Source organism: Heteronotia binoei, chromosome 9, assembly GCF_032191835.1.
Source record: "Heteronotia binoei isolate CCM8104 ecotype False Entrance Well chromosome 9, APGP_CSIRO_Hbin_v1, whole genome shotgun sequence".
NCBI classification, from domain to species: Eukaryota; Metazoa; Chordata; class Lepidosauria; order Squamata; family Gekkonidae; genus Heteronotia; species Heteronotia binoei.
In genome coordinates, this window is record NC_083231.1 from 95771049 (window position 1) to 95791662 (window position 20614).

General features: G+C 45.0%; 1 protein-coding gene across 2 annotated transcripts in view; it reads left to right on the forward strand.

The window, feature by feature from the left end:
- UNC5C (unc-5 netrin receptor C) overlaps nucleotides 1-20614 on the forward strand; it is a 493308-nt gene that overhangs the window by 438323 nt on the left and 34371 nt on the right. For both annotated transcript variants that reach the window (XM_060247042.1, XM_060247043.1), the window contains 2 exons: nucleotides 5844-6188; nucleotides 9748-9835. In XM_060247042.1, the coding sequence (XP_060103025.1) occupies nucleotides 5844-6188; nucleotides 9748-9835 (433 nt within the window). The remainder of the gene's footprint in view (nucleotides 1-5843; nucleotides 6189-9747; nucleotides 9836-20614) is intronic.

Below are 20614 nucleotides of genomic sequence, written 5' to 3' on the forward strand. Positions count from 1 at the left end.
CACCGCTTCCACCGTGGGAGCAGTGCCAGTGGCCTCCCTACTCCTATCCATACCCGCCGTACCAGTGGTACCCCCCTCAGGAGTTTGCAGACTGGGACCAGCAATCCAAGGCATCCCATATGTCGAGGCTTTCCCAGCACTCTAGGCGGCGCCCCTCGGCATCGATGTCCGTCCTGTCCGAAAGATGCGGCGTGGTGGTGGAGGAAGTCCAGCCTAGGTCGTCGGTGTCGATCCGGTCCCCCGTCAGAGAGTCAACACCGGTGCTCTCAGAACATTCTTTGAGGAGAGAGTCTTCATCGTCGGACTCCGAGGTTGGTACCGATGATCCGGACAGGGCTTTGGAACCTTCACCAGTGTCTCATACCGCTGAGGATCTTCCCATTTCACCATCGGAGAATCTAAAGTCGTATGGGGACCTGGTGAAGAGAATGGCACTCTCCCTCTCTCTCCCGGTGACATAACCACAACTCGTTGTAGACGACACTGTATTCAACATCATGCAGCGGGATACGTCTACAGCAGTTGCCCTGCCTGTTACAAAGGTCATCTTACAGGCGGTGAAGGAGCCCTGGGCGAAGCCTGCTTCTATACCTGTGTCATCAAGAAGGTTGGACCACATGCACTGAGTCCAAGAGGCCGATGCGGAATTTCTCTTCATGCATCCAAAGCCCAATTCGGTGATCATATCCTCCTTGTCAAAGGCCAGGATGGGAGGCTTCTACTCTCATTACTTCCTGGTTCCCAAGCGGGACGGGGGTTTGAGACCAATCATGGACCTTTGGAATCTGAACAAGTTTATTCTATACCAGAAGTTCAGAATGTCCACTCTGCAAACAATTCTGCCCCTCATCAACCAAGGGGACTGGATGGCAACACTGGATCTCAAGGATGCCTACTTCTACGTCAGCATCCATCCTGCATTCAGACGTTTCCTTCAGTTTGCAGTAGGTTCTCAACATTTCCAGTTCAAGGCCCTTCCGTTCGGCCTGTCCACTGCACCTTGGGTGTTCACGAAGATGATGAGCATTGTGGCTGCCCACCTCCGGCTTCAAGGGATAGTCGTCTTTCCATACATCAACGATTGGCTCCTTGTGGCGGAGTCGAAGGAAAGTTTGTCAAACCATATTGCCACCACTCTTCGTCTTCTTCACACCTTGGGTCTGCAGGTCAATTTGGAGAAATCACACCTTACTCCATCACGGACAGTTCAGTTCATAGGGGCTTTGCTGGATACAAACCTTCATCGTGCTTTCCTGCCTCAGCAGAGAGCAATGGACATTATCAACCTTGTCGAACTTCTGCAGATTCAAAAGTGGGGCACGGCGCAGCAGCTGCAGCGGATGCTGGAGCTGATAGCAGCGACTACAAGCGTGCTGATCTTTGCAAAGCTGAGGATGAGAGGCCTACAACTTTGGTTTCTTCGTCAGTTGCGACCGTTAAGGGACTCACCTCGAAAGAGGTTTGTAATTCCACCTGTGACTCTTCAAACACTGCAGTGGTGGAAATCAAAGGACAACATTTGTCAGGGAGCTCCCTTCCACCTGCCTGTGCCAACAGTGACGATCACAACAGATGCATCTTTATGGGGTTGGGGGGCCCACATGGACACTGTCTGTGTGGGGGGCCCTTGGCCTTTGAAATTGACTCATTGCCATATAAATTACCTGGAACTGCTGGCAGTTCATTTTGCTCTTCAATCCTTCCACCCCATGGTGGCGGGGAAGGTTGTTGCTCTGCTTACGGACAATACCACTGCCATGTGTTACATCAACAGACAGGGAGAGACAGTTTCTCGATGGCTCTGTGCACTGGCACTGGAACTGTGGTCGGAGTGCCTGGACCACGACATCTTTGTGAAGGCTGCACATCTCCCAGGGGTGTTTAATCTGCAAGCAGACTCCCTCAGCAGGGGTGCGGCTTCCCCGCACGAGTGGGAGATACAGTGGCGCTTCCTTCAACCCGTGTTTCAGCTCTGGGGGTATCCTCAGGTGGACGTCTTTGCCACAGCCGAGAACCGGAAGTGTCCTCTGTTCTGCTCCGGGGGGGGCTCGGATCCAGAGTCGTTGGGAGACGGTCTGCTGTTCTCGTGGGAAGGTCAGTTCCTATATCTGTTCCCACCTCTGCCACTTGACAAGGATGGTCAACAAGATCGCAAGAGAGAGACCATGCTGCATCCTGGTGACTCGGTAGTGGCCTCGGCAGAACTGGTTCCCGATCTTGCTCCAACTGCCGAGGGGGGTCTTTTACCAGTTTCCGGCGGAACCAGATCTTCTGTCAGCTCAGGACTGTCATGTATTCCATCACAACGTGCCCCACCTGAAGCTAGCAGCGTGGTTCGTCGACCCTGTGAGTTCTCCAGCGAAGTCCAACATGTTTTCTTGAATAGCAGGAAGCTGTCTACCCGCACTTCTTATGAAAGGAAGTGGCAGAAGTTTCTTCAGTTTTTAGTTGATCCTACAGTTTCGCCCCGGAGGGTGGGGCTGCTGGTTATTTTTGAGTTTTTGGTGTCTCTGGTGGATGCTGGCCTTGTTTTTTCCTCCATTAAAATTTATCTGGCGGCAGTATCTACATTCCATGAACCGGTGGAGGGGCATTCAGTTTTTGAACACCCTCATTCTAAGAGATTTTTGAAGGGTTTGCTTAGGCTTCATCCTCCTTTGAGATCACCCCCACAGTTGTGGGATTTGACTCTAGTGTTGGACAGGCTGACTCGGCGTCCTTTTGAGCCGATGGCCACATGCTCGTTACAGCTCCTATCTTGGAAGACTGCCTTTTTGGTAGCCATCACATCAGCACGCCATGCAGGGGAGCTCACGGCTATGCGTTGTGACTACCCATATTTAGCTTTTCAGGAGTCTGGAGTGTCCTTAGGTCCTGATATTTCCTTTCTCCCCAAGGTGGTTTCTCAGTTCCACCTTAACTTAGAAGTTTGGTTGCCCACATTTTATCCTACACCTTCCTCGGATGAGGAACGTAGGTTGCATGCTTTAGATGTTAAGCGTGCCTTATTGTTTTATTTGAGTCGCTCCAAGAGTTTTTGTAAGGACCAGCATCTTTTTGTTTCTTATGCTGCTCCTAAGTTAGGTTCCAGAATCTTGTCTCAGCGGCTTTCAAAATGGCTCACTGAGACTATTAAACTGTGTTATTTGTTGGCTAAGAAGCCATTACCTGGGCCTATTCGCGGACACTCCACAAAAGCGATGGCGACATTGGTGGCGTTCCTGAAAGGCGTTTCCCTGACAGACATTTGCAAGGCTGCCACCTGGTCCTCTCCGCATGCCTTTATGAAGCACTACGCCCTGGACGTGCATGCTCAACAGAGGACTCGTCTGGGAGCTGCGGTGCTGCAAGTTGTTTCTTCTGGTTGACTGTCTTCCGACCTCCAGGTATGTCTTGCTTGCTAATCTCCCATGAGTGTGAAGCACAGAGACCATGAAGAAGATAGACATGTTGCTTACCTGTAACTGTAGATCTTCGAGTGGTCATCTGTACACACACTACCCGCCCTCCTTCCCCACTGCTGAAGGTCTCCCTCCAGTAGGGGCTTCCAGCGGTCAGGAAGGAACTGGCGGGATCCTCGCACTGGCGCCGGCGAGCATGCACACTGGGACGCCTGCGCATGCCCGTTGGTGCCGAGCGCGAAAAAATCCCAGGCTTTTTAGGTACCAATTCAGGGATCGGCGCAGGCTCTCTGTCCCATGAGTGTGAATGCACAGATGACCACTTGAAGATCTATAGTTACAGGTAAGCAACCTGTCTTTCCCCTTGTGTTTGAATTCTACCCTTTTATTTCCTCTTTCACATGCATAGAAAAATAGAATACTGGAAAAATGGCCAGTTGCTTTGGCTAATTATATAAACTGATTAGATGTTGGTGGTAGAAAGTGTCATTCAGTCACAGCCAGTTTATGATGACCTCTGGTTGGGTTTTCCAGACAAGAGACTAACAGAGGTGATTTGCCATTGCATGCCTCTGGATGGTTATCCTGGGCTTCCTTGGTGATCTCCCATCCAAACACTGACCAGGACTGCCCCAGGGCCAGATCTAGGGGGGGCAGAGGGGGGTGCTTGCCCCAGGCACTAATGGAGGGGTGGCGCCAAATTGGGTATGGAGTCCATTGTATTCTATGGGACCATAAGATAAAATGGCCTGTAAGGGGGCATCACTTTTTAATTTTGCCCCCCCCCTCAAAAACATGTAGATCCAGTCCTGGCTGCCCCTGCTTAGCTTCTGAGATCTGATGACATCAGGCTAGCCTGGCTATCCGGGTCAGGGTAGAGGTAGCTAACACGTAATCATGGCTCTGCCGATTAAGAATGGAAGACATGGGAGCCAAGAGAAAATGGTGAATGGAAAGTACTAATTAAGATGACATTAAAAATACTCTTTTGCGTATTAAAGTTAAATTAGGTTGGAAGTAAATATAGCTGTAGTTCTGTCCAATGCAGGAGATTAACAAGAGCTGCAGTTTGCCTGCCAAGGATTCATTTAAATCAGCACTGCAGAAGGCGTTCAAGAATGAGCTACAGGCAACAATTCCGCCTTGACTAGGGATGATAAAGTGTATGATTTCCATAGTTCTTTGCAGTTCTGTGTTTTCTTTTTTTCCTCTTTCTTTTGAACACACAGAGTGATATTTTGCAGTCAGCATTTTGGAGAAATGTGCCAGATAAAAGTTTGCTCAGCAAAGTTTTAGGATTGGGCTCCAGGTGTTAATGATGCTGGATTTATTATTCTTTGTCCACTGCCCAAAACTTTTACAGTCTGGTCCTCTGACTGCATCAGTTAAAGTGAGAATTTTAAATAAAAGAACCACAGCAGAATCCAGTGCCAGTGTCAAGAGCTGACATTAATGTAGTAAAAAATAATTTAGATTCAAACATGCAGTTATGAATGCCAAAGAATATTTTGAGAAGACAAAAGAAATCTTAATTTCACACTTCAAAACTTGCGTGATCTCATGTACCAGTATTTTAAAGTGAATTAGGATTTCATTATTGAGTTTCATTGTTCGGTTTCAAGAGTAGGTCAAGTTTTAAACTTCTAAACCTTAGGTCTGCAACCAAGATCTGTGTTTCATGGTGTGAATTACGATAGATAGTTGAACTTGTGTGGTTTCAATTAACTGTGTACAGATGATAACATTAGTATCTCCCCACTCATATATAAGTAAAGATCTCTGTTTTGTTATGGACAGAAAGAATGCTCCATTATTTTCATAATCCCTTCATTCACTCTAGAAGCATGTCCCATAAGAAAAGATTCACCCATTTTACCTGTTAATGAAAGAAAGAATGGCTGCCATCCTAACAATCTCTAGGGAGTAAGCCTCACTGAAAGAAATAGGACTTTCTTTTGAGTAGACCTGCTTAGGATTGCTACCAAAATATTCAGGTCCAGGTGGATGTACTGGAAACAAGTGGCCCTTCCATTCCCTCAGACCGGAAAAGGAGAAGTGCCTAACGAGACACTACTCCTTGCAGGTGGTCGTCCTTCAGGTTTTAAAGACAAAACTGCTTTTTTACTTTGGTGCTATCAAGTCATAGCTGACTCCTCGTGACCACGTAGGCAAAAGACGTTGCCAATAAACATAATAAGGACAAATTAATTAGGTTTGCCATTGTTTGCCTCTACATCACAACCCCAGTATTCCTTGGAGGTCTTCCATCTAAATACTACCCAGGACCAATCCTGCTTAGCTTCTTAGACCAAATGAGACCAGGCTAGCCTGGGCTATACAGATCCGGGCTGCTTTTTAAATTACCCCAAGGAATTGCTTCAAAAGAGAGTAGAGCCATGAGTAATAATGTTTATCTTTTGTCTCTCTTTTTTTTAAACACAGACCTCCTGGCTGTACCTCCGGACCTGACATCTGCTGCCGCCATGTACAGAGGGCCCGTCTATGCCCTGCATGATGTGTCTGATAAAATCCCCATGACCAACTCTCCCATTCTTGATCCACTGCCCAACTTGAAGATCAAGGTGTACAACAATTCAGGTGCAGTCACCCCTCAGGACGACCCATCTGACTTCTCATCCAAACTCTCTCCGCAGATCACTCAGTCCTTGCTAGATAATGAAGCATTAAATATTAAGAACCAGAGTCTCGCTCGACAAACAGATCCATCGTGTACCGCTTTCGGTACCTTCAACTCTCTCGGGGGTCATCTGATTGTACCCAATTCAGGTAAATAATGTTTGCAAGTAATTATAAGAAAGACATTTAATGGTGTTTCCTAAAGTGTAATGTGAAATCATCTAATATTTCTTTCCAGCAGAAGACAAAACAAATTTGGAAATCTTCATCTCTCTAGTTAAAATTATACAGTGTTTTTATTCCCATTTGGGGTTGCTTAGATATTAAACATCTTTTCCTCCCAAAGCCCTGGCCTTCTTTAGCCAAAAATTGCAAAGCTCTTAGTCACTGCTTTCAGAAGCATTAGACTTCCCAACTCACATGTGAAGTGGCATTCGGAAGCTGTGACCTTTTCTTTCATGCAGTGCCAAAAAACAAACCCCGCTTCCAGGCAAAATACCTTTGTGTTGCCAGTAGACATAATAAGGACAAATTAATTAGGAAACAAATCAGTTGCTCTACATTTCCATTTGCTTCAGATGACATAGAGCTAAAGAAAGACATTTACAAAACTACATAGGGTTTTTTTTTAGTGCTAGGAAGAGTGTTAAAGCTGCAGTACTGCAGTCCTAAGCTCTGCTCACGATCTGAGTTCAATCCCTGGTGGAAGCTGGGTTTTCAGGTAGCCAGCTCAAGGTTAATGCAGCCTTCCATCCTTCTGAGGTCGATAAAATGAGTACCCAGCTTGCTGGGGGTAAAGTGTAGATGACTGGGGAAGGCAATGACAAACCACCCCATAAAAAGTCTGCTGTGAAAACGTTGTGAAAGCAACGTCACCCCAGAGTCGGAAATGACTGGTGCTTGCACAGGGGACCTTTCCTTTCCTACTAAAATAGAGTACAGTGCAAACCATGTCTTATACACACTACAGAATGTTGGGTACACTGGGGAGCCAGCGCAAGGCTAGTGCCCCACACCAGGTGCCTCCTGCCACCCCTTGCTTCCTCAGTGAGGGCAAGCTCGGTGGCAGCCACAGCAGGGCTTCTGGCCTCAGTTTGCACGCATGCACACCATCACTCTGCCCCTCACAGCTATGCTTGGAAGCACAGATGAGAGAGATGGAGTGACAGTGAGCAAGCAGCGTACGTGCATGCCTGCTGAGGCTGGCAGCCCCACAGCAGCTGCCGAGCTCACTATTTACCTTGCTGAGGAAGTGAGGCCGAACTGGAGCACCAAAACTGGTGCCATCCCCCCAAAGCCGCGCTCCAGGCAACCGCCTCACGCTGCCTAATGGACACACCAGCTCTGGTTGGGTAGATGGGGTTTGGGTAGTAGATGGTATGGATTTTTTCAGGATTGTATTGTCTATTGGCACTCCAGAGTTCATGCATGGAGCAAGGTCGCGTTTTACTTCTGATTAGCAAAATGCTTTTCACACAGCAACCAATGCATGCTTAAATTCAGAACAGGAATACCAGGATTGTGGCATGAGACCTTTTATCTTGTGGGCAAAATGTGCAGTTGCCCAGGGCCCGCCAATATCTGGGACTTAGTGTTAGCACTAATGCCTGCTCATACAGCAGCACCATAACTGGGATGTATGTGTAACTTTGCACTCATGTTTGCATTCAGGCTTGGGTTGTGTGCGTGAATCCACCCCCCCCCCCCATGATTGCTTATTTTGCAATAAGACATTACCATTTTGGGATTCAAATCTGTGTGCTTTTGGAGTTTGGGACCATTATTTTCAATGTGGAATGTATATAGGGCTGGGGCAGCTGTTTATGAAGATAATTATACCAAACCTGCACTGAACATACTCCTCCTGCTAATTTAAAACCCCCCAAGTTCCAAGTGAATTGGACCAAGGGGGCACTTTTATCGATCCCCTCAGTAGATGCTTCCTAGCACAGACTAATTTCTTTCTGCTGATTCCTACAATGGAATCCTGTCTGCATTTTCCTGCTCTTAAAGAGTGGCTGTAAGAGCTTTCATTGTTGATACCCCTCCCCATACTTTTCTGTCAGTCTGCCATTATGGGGATGTACAAAACAAATGAAAGGAATGTCATTGGGAACAATGGTAGAGGCCCTTAGACTCATTAGACTCATTGGCATAGAGATACCAGCCTCTGGATGGGACCTCAGAATTACAGCTCATCTCCAGAGTCCAGACTACAGAGATCAGTTCTTCTGGAGAAAATGGATCCTTTGGCAGGTGGACTCTATAGCATTATATCCCACTGAGTTTCCTATCCTCCCCAGGCTCCAACCCCAAATTTCCAGAAGTTTCCCAGCCTAGAGCCAACAACTTTATCCCCATCCCCACCAGTGGCTAGGACTGGAGGACCTGGCAACCCTAAATGGGAGCCACTAATGCCACTTGACTTGCATAGGCTCCATTGAACTATGTTACAGTTCACAAAAGTTGCAATGAAAATGTGAAATGGATTACAAGAAACCTGCCCTGGGCCTGGAATGACAACTTCCAGAGCTGAATGACAGTCCCTGGGAGTAGAATGACTGTCCTTGGGCCGAGATAAAATGCTCTGGGATTGGAATGATTGCTGGGGGCTGTCATTCCAGTTTCAGACTACTGATTCCACTCCCAGGGGCCATCATTCTACTCTGGAGGCTGTTTTTCCATTCACAGACTACTTGGTCCCTGCAAATGGTCAAAATCCACAACTACCCATACACATGCATTCTCTGTTGTGGCTCTGACCTTATGGAGTGGCCTGCCCAAGGATATCGTGAAAGCTCCAATCCAATCTCCTGGATTTCTGCAAACCATACAAAACTGAATTATTCAAGAGGGATGTTCTGCACAAGGTAATAGGATTGCATTGTACAAAATTATTCACAAACTAACTTGGATAAATGATTAGGCACTGTCATCTATGGCTCATCTATGTCATCTATGGCTCGGAGCCATTTATACCCCTGCTTTCTGCTCCTTACCAAAAGCGTCAACAAGCGGAAAGCAGGCATCATGAACTGATATGATCTGGTCCTGTTCGTAAACGAATGTATCAGCTTGAGGTTCGGTTCATGGTTTAGCCATGAGCCAAAGCTCAAAAATGCAGATTGTGCCCATCTCTTGTTATTAGTCCAAAACAAAGTAAGTGCTTTAGAATGGTAGATGAGGACCAGATAAGCCAATATCCTTGATTTTTTTTTTATTTTAAAAAAAGGACTACAGTTGCCTGTTGTTTCATGGGACAGCATTCTACTGGCTTTCTTTTTAAAAAATTAATTAAATAAGAATTACCAAGGGAAATGATCCCATTACTGTTGTTTGAAATAGTAAATGCAACTGTTGGTTTCCCCCCTAATTTTTACAATGCAAGCAGCAGAGCAGCCATCTGCTTGTTCTTTAAATAAAGTGAAAAGAGAGGGGAAGATAGCCCCCCTTCTCTAGTTCCTCTAATAAAGAAAAATGGGCAGAAGATGCAAGTAATAAAGCTGCCAGGTATAAGCATCCAGATGGGAGTAAAGTGTTCTGTTTTGTTGGAGGGGATGGACGGAATTTGGGCATGCCTAGTGGCATCTTCTTAGACGACTTCTTTTTCCAGAACTCAGGCTCCCCACCCCCCACCCCCGGTCTTAATATTCTCTGCTTTCTTCCCTCCCTCCCTTCTGCCTTCCTTTTTTCTTTTGTTGTTCTGCAGGAGTAAGTTTGCTGATTCCTGCAGGGGCTGTTCCCCAGGGGAGAGTGTACGAAATGTATGTGACGGTTCACCGAAAGGAGAACATGAGGTAAAAGAGTCTCTGCTTACAGTGCATTTGTTTAGCAACTAATTGCAAGGAAGAGGCTAAGTCTATTAATGCAACATTCTGATCAGCATATAGATGTATCTATTGACGCAAGGCTGAAAAGCTGCTGAGGCCACAGAAAGGGTTTGCAAACCAGATCCAGAAAGGGAGTTGAGAAATATCTAAGCCCAGGTCCTTTCTGTGCAGCATATACATTTGTGATGAGGGGATAGATTTTGATGCTGTAACCCCTGTTGGCTTTTGCTGCAAAGGGTTGCAAGTCTCCAAGTAGGCCTGAAGGTCTCCTGGAATTACAACTGATCTCCAGAGGACAGAGATCAGATCAGGTTCCCTGGAGAAAATGGCTGCTTTTCAGGGCTGCCAGCCTCCAGGTGGAACCTGAGGATCCCCCGGAATTACAGCTCATTTCCAGACGGCAGAGATCAGTTCCCCTGGAGAAAATGGATACTCTTGGAAATGGACTGTGAATGGCATTGAATCCTACTGAGGTCTTACCAGGCTACACTCCTAAATCTCCAGTAGTTCCCCAACTTTGAAACTGGGTTGCCAGGTCCTTCCAGGCAGCCAGTGGGGAATGGGGGTGGGCTAACCAGGAGCAGGGGCTTTCATTCCATGTTTCAGCAATGTGCCCATGTGACTTCCAGTGTGATCCAGGACATAGGCATGTCAAGTGATGCTTTGTTTTTTGCCCAAAAACCAGAGCTTTGCCCTGATGTCCCCTAAATGCCTACATCACCGCTGGGTGATATTGGAGTCATATAGGCATGTCACTAAAATGTTGAGTGTCCCTCCCTTTGGGGAGGGTAGGTTCCCCCCCCCCCAAACCAGCTGATTGATAGTGGAGAGTTGGGGCCTGGCAGCAGTGGACCTCCACCCCCACTGAGGGATCTAGCATCTCTACTAACCCCGCCCCCCGCCCTGCCAGTGGCCAGGGAGGACCTGGCAATCCTACTGTTTTGGAAGGTGAAGTGCTGCATTTCCTCCCTCCCTGAGCCCCATCCTTTGCACACGCCCAAAACCTTCAGGAATTTCCCAATCCAGAGTTTGCAATCCTAGCTGCTTAACTGACGTTAATCATAAATATAAAAAAAATAGAAATCAGTTGTGCAAATGCAATGCAGCAAGATGTTTCACTAGGGCAGTCTATCTCCCTATCCACAATCTACACCAAGGAAATTTGTTTTTCACATTCAGAATGAACACCGCAAATCAGATATGTTTGCATGGATATACCCCAGGGGGTAATATAAAAATGACAACCCATATCAGGGACGTTTCTGGAATTATTGGAAGCTCTTCACTACCAGCTCTGGTCCAGCTACATGCAGGGATGTGTACATCTTGTATTTCCAGTATCACATCATCTAAATGAAGAATTTGCTATTTGATGCAATATTAAACATCTGGATTTATTCAGCTTTCATTAACTTTGCAATTGTTCAAGAATATTCATTCTGCACTCAGCCACCGATATCCGGGGGCTGTGTAATACTGAGCACACTTCTGTGGTTTTGCTGGTCTGTTATCCATCCCTAAACTAATAAACATAGTAAATTAAATTTTAAAAGACCAAGAGTCTCTCCTCCACCTTTTTTTGGTCTACATTATTCATGTCCTGCATTTTGATAATCACTAATTACTGAAAAGGTCTAGCCTGTTCTGCTGTTATGTTGGCATTATTATGGATTCTGCCCCCCCCCCCATTGCTAAAAACTCAGTCCTCATTTACAAATGACAGTTATCCTTGTTCAAAGAGACCTGTCATTCTGTTAAAGAATTAGTGTTGGAAAAGGACCCTATAGACCACCTGAATAGCAGTGGTTAGTTCTACATTAATGGCTCACCACATGGTAGCCGTACATAAAGCAGCTTGTATATAGTGCTACAGAAGGTAAATAAACTTTCCGCATAAGGTCACAGTGGCACAATTAAGGTCTAAAATAAGTAGATAAACTACTTTCCTCCAATTTAACAAAGCTTCCCTGCCTGATAGCCCGTGGCAATTCTTATTTGCCGCAGGCCATCAGTGAGTGACTCTTAAGCCAGGAATAAACCATGAGAAATCACCTTAAAGTTCCAAAGGGCTGATCTGCCACATCATGAGCTTTTAGTTTACATTTTCAGTAAAGGTGAAACTGAAGAACAGCCCCTAACTTGCTGAGCATCATCCACTGAGACATGGGTCCCCAGCCTTTTAGAGTCTGCAGATGCATTTTAAATTTGGACACGGCATGGTGGGCACAACCACATAATGGCTCCCACAAAATGCCTGCCACAGGAGGCAGAGCCAACCACAGTATGGCTCCCATAGCTTACCTTCAATCACACAGTGACAAATACAAATGTGCAATTTTTTTAAACTGGTATTTTTGGGTTTCAGTCTATTGGACCCCCCAAAAAATTGGGACTTCTGAAAAATTCTGGATCCCAATAACAGTATAGTATTTGGATCTGGGATTTTTTTGGAAATTCTGTTTTGTTTTGTTTTTCAAGTCCAATAGACCTGAGAAGAAAAACATTGGCTAAAAAAAACCAGCCCGATGCTGGGGCTGGCTGGGGACTTCTCTTGTAGCCTGGTTTAAACTGTGCTGCAGGAGCAGCCAGACCCAGGATCTGCATGCTGAAGGAAACAGATAGTTCCCAGTGGTGCGCAGATCCTTGCTGAGGACTTCTCCTGCAGCCCAATTTAAACCAGGGCGCACAAGAAGCCAGCCCCAAGCTGAGCCAGCAGAATCAGTCTGCCCCCTGCTGGCACAGTTGATCCTCGGTCTGTCTTCTGCAGTCCCTTTAAACTTTATTAAACCTTTAAAGGGACTGCAGTAGAAGCCCAACAAACACCTGAGAAGTGGGAGCAATTTTCTGCTGCCTCTCTGCTGTTTTCAAATCTATCCAGCAATTCCCAAATATATTCAGGATTTATTTTTTTTTTAATTTTTTTTGGGGGGGGGGTATTTTTCCAGTTTTCCCAAGAAAACCTGAATACATTTGGAAAGCCAAAATATACTAAAACACCAATAAGATATTTTAGGAGTAGACTCTCGTGGGATGGTGGCAGTTGCTGCCAAAGCAATGTTTTTTTAAAAAAAATCTGCATAGCCAGTGTAATTTCCAAAGACCAATTAGAAGCCTTGTTGGGCATAAATTCCATCCGGCCACACCCGCTTTCTAAAAGCACATGTTGGGTGCCAGAAAACCGTCAAGGGCATAATTTACACTTCTGTTTGCAGGATGACACCTGCAGAAGTCTTAGCTCTGGTGAGCTAATCTGTCACAGCTGAAAATAGCAGGAGAGGTTTTGGTCTGAAGCAGCAGAACAACATTCAAGTCCAGTGGCACCTTTAAGACTAACAAAGTTGGTCTTAAAGAGGCCACTGAACTTTATTCTGCAGTATGGGAGTGATACATATATTCTGGTTAGCACCAAACAGTAGTCGGGCCACTGCATTCTAAATCAACCAGAGTTTCTGAGTTGTCTTTTAGAACAAACCCACATGCAGTGCATTACAGTAGTCTAGGCTTGAAGTAACCATTGCATGGATCCAATCCACCCACTTCTCTCTTTAATGAAACTGAGACAGTTTCACTTTTAAGCACATATAACTGCCACTATTGTCCTTACGTCACATAAAAATATATCTTAACAGGTGATGCCCAGCATGTCATCATGTGCTACAATATCCCATCTACCGTTGTGCTGGGAAATTAATTAACCCAACCAGCAACGTCTTGTGTTTATTGGGTATCTGTACAATTTGTCGAGCAACCACTGAAAGTCCAAATGCATGGCAAACCAATATCCTGAAATCCTGAGTTTAGGCTTCTTCATCACTCATGCATGTTTCCCAAAAACAATAACAAAACAATCAATAGAGCAATTAAGCTCCCATCAACTGGTGATTATTTGAATACTAAATTGCAAAATGGATTTTATAATGGAAAAGACGGGCCAAGTTCCAGTGTCAAAGTCATCATGGGCACGCTTCAGCCTTTGTGAACAAAGCAAACTCTAAGCAAACCCCATAGGCCCTCAAGCCTTGCTTCAGAACGTGGCAAGGCAATTGTTAATAGCTCACGCAAAAAGCTCTTATACCTCAGAGCCCTGCACACCAACCTCCTTGTTTTCCCACCTGCATGTTCCAAAACTTTTCTTTCTCCATCTAATCTTCCTAGATTTGTTTTGCTGCCTTTCTCTAGCAGTGAGACTCTTGACAGCCTTCGCTTTTCAGCCCAGTCAAGCTGTTCTTTCGACCAGTTGAAGGTTATGAGTGTCAAAGCACTGTGAGGATTTTTTGTTGATTTCATCCCCATTATAGCGTTTGAAAGCACAGGGGTGTCAGTGGAAGTGTTACCTTTAACCATCAACATGGGAGTCTAATGGTCCATATTAAATGCCAGCGTTGTTCCCAAAGAGTCACACACTGCTGTTTTCCAGTTTTCTAAGAAGATGTGTTAGTGACAATGATGGCACTGTTATCAAGGCTGAGAGGCACCCTCTTACGCCTGGGTAATTGGGGTCATTTTTCAGAGAACTATGGGCTCTTTCTCCTTTAAAACTTACTTACAAACAATTACAACTATACATAAGACATGTTTTTTGTCATAATGCTTAACTAATAACAAGCATACATATATAAATCTTTTCTTGACTGCAATGTGTGTCGATGACAGTCTATAGATTAAAAATAATTAAGAACATGTTAAAATGATGTGATTCAATATTCCAATTAATAAACACGTCAGGTTTTCTTGTAATATCTTCATAGTTACATAATGACTCTGTATAAGGCAGCTTTATAATTGCATATCCTTAAATGCAGACAGCTAAAAGAAATATATCTTAGAAATTATATGACATGTTCCTATTAAAATGATAGTTATTTTAAAGAGAAATTGATTTCTTCCTTTAACTTTCAATGGAAAGCTCTCCAAGTGGATAACATTTCTAAAATTGACTGTAACAGGATCCAACCACAGTTTATTTATTTACACTATTTATAGTTCTCCTTTCTCCCTGGGACTCAAGACAGATTACACTGTGTAAATCAGTATGATCAACAAGATGGGACATCCAATAAACAATGCAGTAGCATTTAGATAGCAGAAATCTGAAAACAATTAGAAATCTGAAACAGAGCTGAAACAAAGCATAAGCATTTAAAAATATGTTAAATGTTACAGAATTTACATAGTGAGAGCATACTGGCAGCAAAGACAGTATGTCCTGTACACAGTAGTATAGTCCATGATCCCTGTTCGTTACCAAAGGATCTTTCTGAACTATTTCATTAGAGTTTCCTACATTGTGCAGAGGGTTGAACTAGATGACCCTAAAGGTCCCTTCCAACTCTATGATTCTGTGATTCTACCTGTGTAAAACACTTAGGTGTCATCCTCTTGATTTCAGAGGACGAATAAAGCTTGAAAGTGATGTTGCTCTGTGCTTTCAGCACGTATAGGATTCCAAACACTGTGAGAGAGCCACTTTCTGTGATTGAAATGGTAGCCATAGTCTGTCGAATTTGGATGGTGGATATTATTGTAAAAGCATATTTGTGGTGGACCACTAAAATTGTATTGACGAATAGGCCCTCCCCCCTCAGAAGAAAAAAAGTTTGGGATTTTTTTTTTAAGCAGCCACTTTTGAACCAATATATTTGGGAGAATTAATTTGACATTAGATACAGTTTGGCAGACTAGGCTGAAGCTAGTCAAAAACAAATAAAAATTCCAGATTTTTAGGTTTATTAGATTAATAGAAATAGGATTATTATTCCTATTCTTCTTTCATAGACAAAATCGTGCGTGATTTACCAGTCTGGATTTCCCCCCCTCCTTCAAACGTATTTTCAAAAAAACAAGAGAGAAGGGGGAAAAGATACGTAAACAACTACAGAATAATTCTAGGTAGCCCTAAGATTAATAGATGGTGCCCAAAGCATCTCGATCCTAATTTAGAACACACACAAACATTTATATAAAGGAAAACAGCAGCAGGAAGACTACATTTGCAAAACCATCACTTAACATGACTGGAAGGGTCACCATCTGCTCCTGTGAGTTATTCATCTCTCTTCTTTCACTTGATATGTGTGCTTATTCTTTCTTTCTTTTTGAACACAGCTATTCAAACTGTCAGTCAGAAAGCAAGATTTCATTGCTGCTACCCAAATGGATAGGCACAATGACAGAGGACATAATTGCTTTAATGGAATCTGTATGACACACACACAGCATTGTATCTACTGCATGTTTAAAATGATTAGCTAGTGCGGCTTCCATCTAGGGCACCCTGCAGATTCTAGTGCAGTGACCAGGAGAATCACAAACCAGATATTTTACACAAATGACAATTCTCAGGTTCCTTCAGGGAGGCATGACAACTAAGCCCATTTGGAACCAGTTTATCTTTGCTGAGGCATTGCTTATTTCAATGAATAAAGCGAATGAAAGTATCAATGCAGGAGTTTGGAAAGTGGGGTAGACAGTTTAGCCCATACCCCTGGGCCAGCATCCTTTATTTATTTGTTTCTTTGTTTATATTCCATCTTTCTCCCTTATGGGGACCCAAAGCAACTTACACTGTTCTCCTCTCCTCCAGTTCATCCTCACAACAACCTTGTGAAGTAGGCTAGCCCAAGAGTGTGTGACTGACTCAAGGTCACCCAGTAAGGTTTCATAACAAAGTGGGGATTCACACCTCGATCTACTCAGATCCTAATCTGACACTTTAACCATTACACCATGCAAGTATCATCTTTGGTTACAGTAGGGTTTCTCTCTCACCCACACACACGCACATACACACACACACAGACCTAAAATATGCATCATTAGAAGTTTTCCAGATATTGAACGGGTGTGTTCAGTGAAGGAAGAACTTTGCTATACTAATAAAAAAGAGAGCCAAGGGATGTGGCCACATGAAAACACCCATGTACATCCAGCACAGAAAAGAGTGTTTCAAAGGCATAAAAGAGAACCTTTGAAACTTGTTTTGGTATGTGTCTCTTGCAATATAAATCTATACAAGTGTAAATTAGCTTTTGAATGTCCCTTTTGTTTATACTGCATTTGTAATATTCACACAGGAGCCTGCAAGCAATAGGCAAGCTGTACTCATATTTAGCAGCATAGCAAAGGTTGTTTTCTTCCTATTTAGCATTAAACTGTCCTCAGATCCACCATTCTATAAAAAAGAGCCATATTTCAACAGAACTGTAATTTATTGATGCCTCATCTGGTTTAATGTCTACAATATGGTAATAATAATGACCAACATCCATTTTTTTTCCAGAATGGAGCAAAATATACAGACAAATACCCATCCCCATAATGCAGACTATCTGCTCATCAGGAAAGCACTTTCCAAGTTCTTTGGCAGGAAGTGACTGATTCATGCCCTGAAGGTTGATGTCCATGAACTGCATATAGTTATATGCAGGGAGACACAAGAATTTATGAATAGGAAAGTAATGTGTGCCATAAAGTACCCTGATCCATTCTCCCTCTCTCTCTCTCCTCCATTCACATGCAATTCTATTCATGTATAAGAATCAAGTACAGCTCTGCTATTCATGTACTGTTTTTACCGTACTAAAGGTTAGCAATACACACACGCAAAGACTAGTAGTTGACCAATACAGTGGTAGTGCTGGTGCTTCTTTGCTGCATTTCCCCCCACCTTCAACACACAGCCCCATGTGTCCATATGCCCCATGTGGTTGTGGATGTTCTAAACCAGAGGTTCCCAAACTTACTTGGCCTAATGCCCTCTTTTCAGAAAAAAAAAAAAACAGCTCCCCCCTGGAAATTTAGCTTCAAGAAGTAGACTAAAAGATGCAGTGACATATTTATTTATTTATTTATTTATTTATTTATTTATTTAAGATTTATATCCCGCCCTTCCCACAAGTGGCTCAGGGCGGCTTCCAATAGTAGATCCATCAAAATTACACATATAAAGGGATCCATATTTAAAACAGATAAAACAGATAAAACCCTAGTTATTAATACACATAAATATTTCAGCTATATATAAAAGGAATCCAGCAAGTTACAGTAAAATTCTCAAGCTAAGTATAGGCTAGCCGGAAGAGGGTCGTCTTACAGGCCCTGCGGAACTGAACAAGGTCCCGCAGGGCCCTCACCTCTTCCGGCAGCTGATTCCACCATGTAGGGGCCATAACAGAGAAAGCCCTTTCTCTGGTGGACTTCAACCGGGCTTCCTTCAGCCCAGGGATAGTAAGGAGATTTTGTGTTCCCGACCTCAGTACTCTCTGGGGAACGTGCGGGGAAAGACGGTCCTTCAGGTAGACAGGTCCCAAGCCATATAGGGCTTTAAAGGTGATAACCAGCACCTTGTACCGGACTCGGTATATTACTGGAAGCCAGTGCAGGGTCCGAAGACCCGGCTGAATGTGTTCCCGCTTTGGGAGACCTAATAACAGCCGGGCCGCGGCATTCTGCACCAGCTGCAATTTCCGAGTTCGGGACAGGGGCAGCCCCATGTAGAGGGCATTACAGTAGTCTAACCTCGAGGTGACCGTAGCGTGGATCACTGTTGCTAGGTCGTCGCGCTCCAAAAAGGGGGCCAGCTGCCTTGCCCGCCTAAGATGAAAAAACGCGGACTTGGCAGCGGCTGCTATCTGAGCCTCCATCTTTAGGGAAGGCTCCAACAGCACCCCCAAGCTCCTGACCCTGTCCGCCGCTATCAGCGGCGTACCGTCAAAGGCTGGTAGGGGGATTCCCCCTTCCGGACCACGGCGACCCAAGCAAAGGACCTCTGTCTTCGCAGGATTAAGCTTCAGCCCGCTCAGTCTGAGCCATTCAGCCACGGCATATAGTGCCCGGTCTAGATTTTCCGGGACGCAGGTCGGCTGGCCATCCATCAATAGATAGAGCTGGGTGTCATCAGCATACTGATGACACCCTAGCCCGTACCTTCGGGCAATCTGGGCAAGAGGTCGCATATAGATGTTAAATAACATCGGGGAGAGAACCGCCCCTTGAGGCACACCACAGTCAAGTGTGCACCTCCGGGACAGCTCCCCCCCAACTGCGACCCTTTGTCCCCGACCTTCAAGGAAAGAGGAAAGCCACTGTAAAGCCAACCCCTGAATCCCTGCGTCGGCGAGGCGACCCTTCAGTAGCCGATGGTCGACCGTGTCGAACGCCGCCGACAGGTCCAACAACATCAGCACCGCCGAGCCGCCCCGATCCAGATGCCGTTGAAGGTCATCCATTAGGGCGACCAGCACCGTCTCCGTCCCATGTCCCGGGCGAAAGCCGGACTGAAATGGGTCAAGGATGGAAGCATCCTCCAGGAAAGTCTGCAGCTGCTTCGCCACTGCCCTCTCGATAAGTTTGCCCAAAAAGGGCAAATTTGAGACCGGCCGGTAGTTTGCCAATTGGGCCGGATCTAAAGATGGTTTCTTTAAGAGGGGACGGACCACGGCCTCTTTGAGTGGCGTTGGAAAGTGCCCTTCCCTCAGGGATCTATTTATGATATCCCGTATAGGATATCTAAGGTCACCCTGGCAAGATTTAATAAGCCAGGAAGGGCATGGGTCCAATTTACAGGTAGTTGGGCGAGCCGCTAAGAGTATCCTGTCAACTTCCTCCAGGCTGAGGGGGTCGAAGTCATCCAGCATATAATCCGAAGACAGGCTCGGAGCCTCGGGTTCACTAACTGTCTCAAAATTGGCAGAGGAGTCGGGGCGGAGTGACGCGATTTTATCCACAAAAAATTTCGCAAAAGCCTCACAGCCTATTTCCAATTCAATAGAATTTGGTCTGCCTTGCGGCAGTGTTGTAAGTCCTCTAATTATGTCGAACAATTGGGCCGGGCGCGAAGTTGCGGACGCAATCTTAGCCGCAAAGAACGCTTTCTTTGCGGCTTTGATTGCCATCTCATAGGCCTTCAAATTCTCTCTATAAGATGTTCGGGTCACTTCGTCTCGAGTACGCCGCCATTGCCTCTCTAGCCGTCTGAGTCCCCGCTTTTGTTGCCGCAGCCCCTGGTTGAACCAGGGCGACGGCTTCGGGCGGGAACGCAGAGGGCGCTTGGGTGCGACCTCCTCGATGGCCCTGGAGAGCCCATCGTTCCAGGACTCTACCAGATCATCCAGGGAGTCGCCAGAGGGTAAACAAAGATGTTGTAAAGACACTTAGAAGCTTGAAATTCTAAAATTATTTTATAAAATCAACCATAGTAATATTTGCATACACAGAGAATTTTTGAAATTTCTTCATAATTATTATCCTACCCTCCCTGCAAGTGGCCTCAGGGCAGGTAACAGCAGTTGAAATATAGTATACAATGCATCACTTCCATCGTACAGAACAATGCAGCAAAACCAATGAAGATAAAATATGCATGTAGCAGTAAACAGGAAAAATAGGCAGTCAAAGTTCAATTCACCAATTAGTTCTGGCTTGCAAAATTTTGTGGTCAGTTAAGTCCTACATCTCAGTCTTGCTCATCCTTCACAGAGAAGGGCCATTCTCTGCTCATTCTCTTTCAAATAGAATCAGTTCCAATGAACTGGCAGCCCTGCAGTCTTCAACTTAAAAGATATACAAACAGAAAATTGAGATAACAAAGGATAATATTAAAATAAAAATAGGGTATATGGAGAATTGATCCATGGGTATCTGGGGCTCTGGGAGGACTGTTTTTTGAGGTAGAGGCACCAAATGTTCAACATAGCATTCGTGCCACTACTCAAAGCAACAAGTTTCAAAACAGTTGGACCAGGGGGT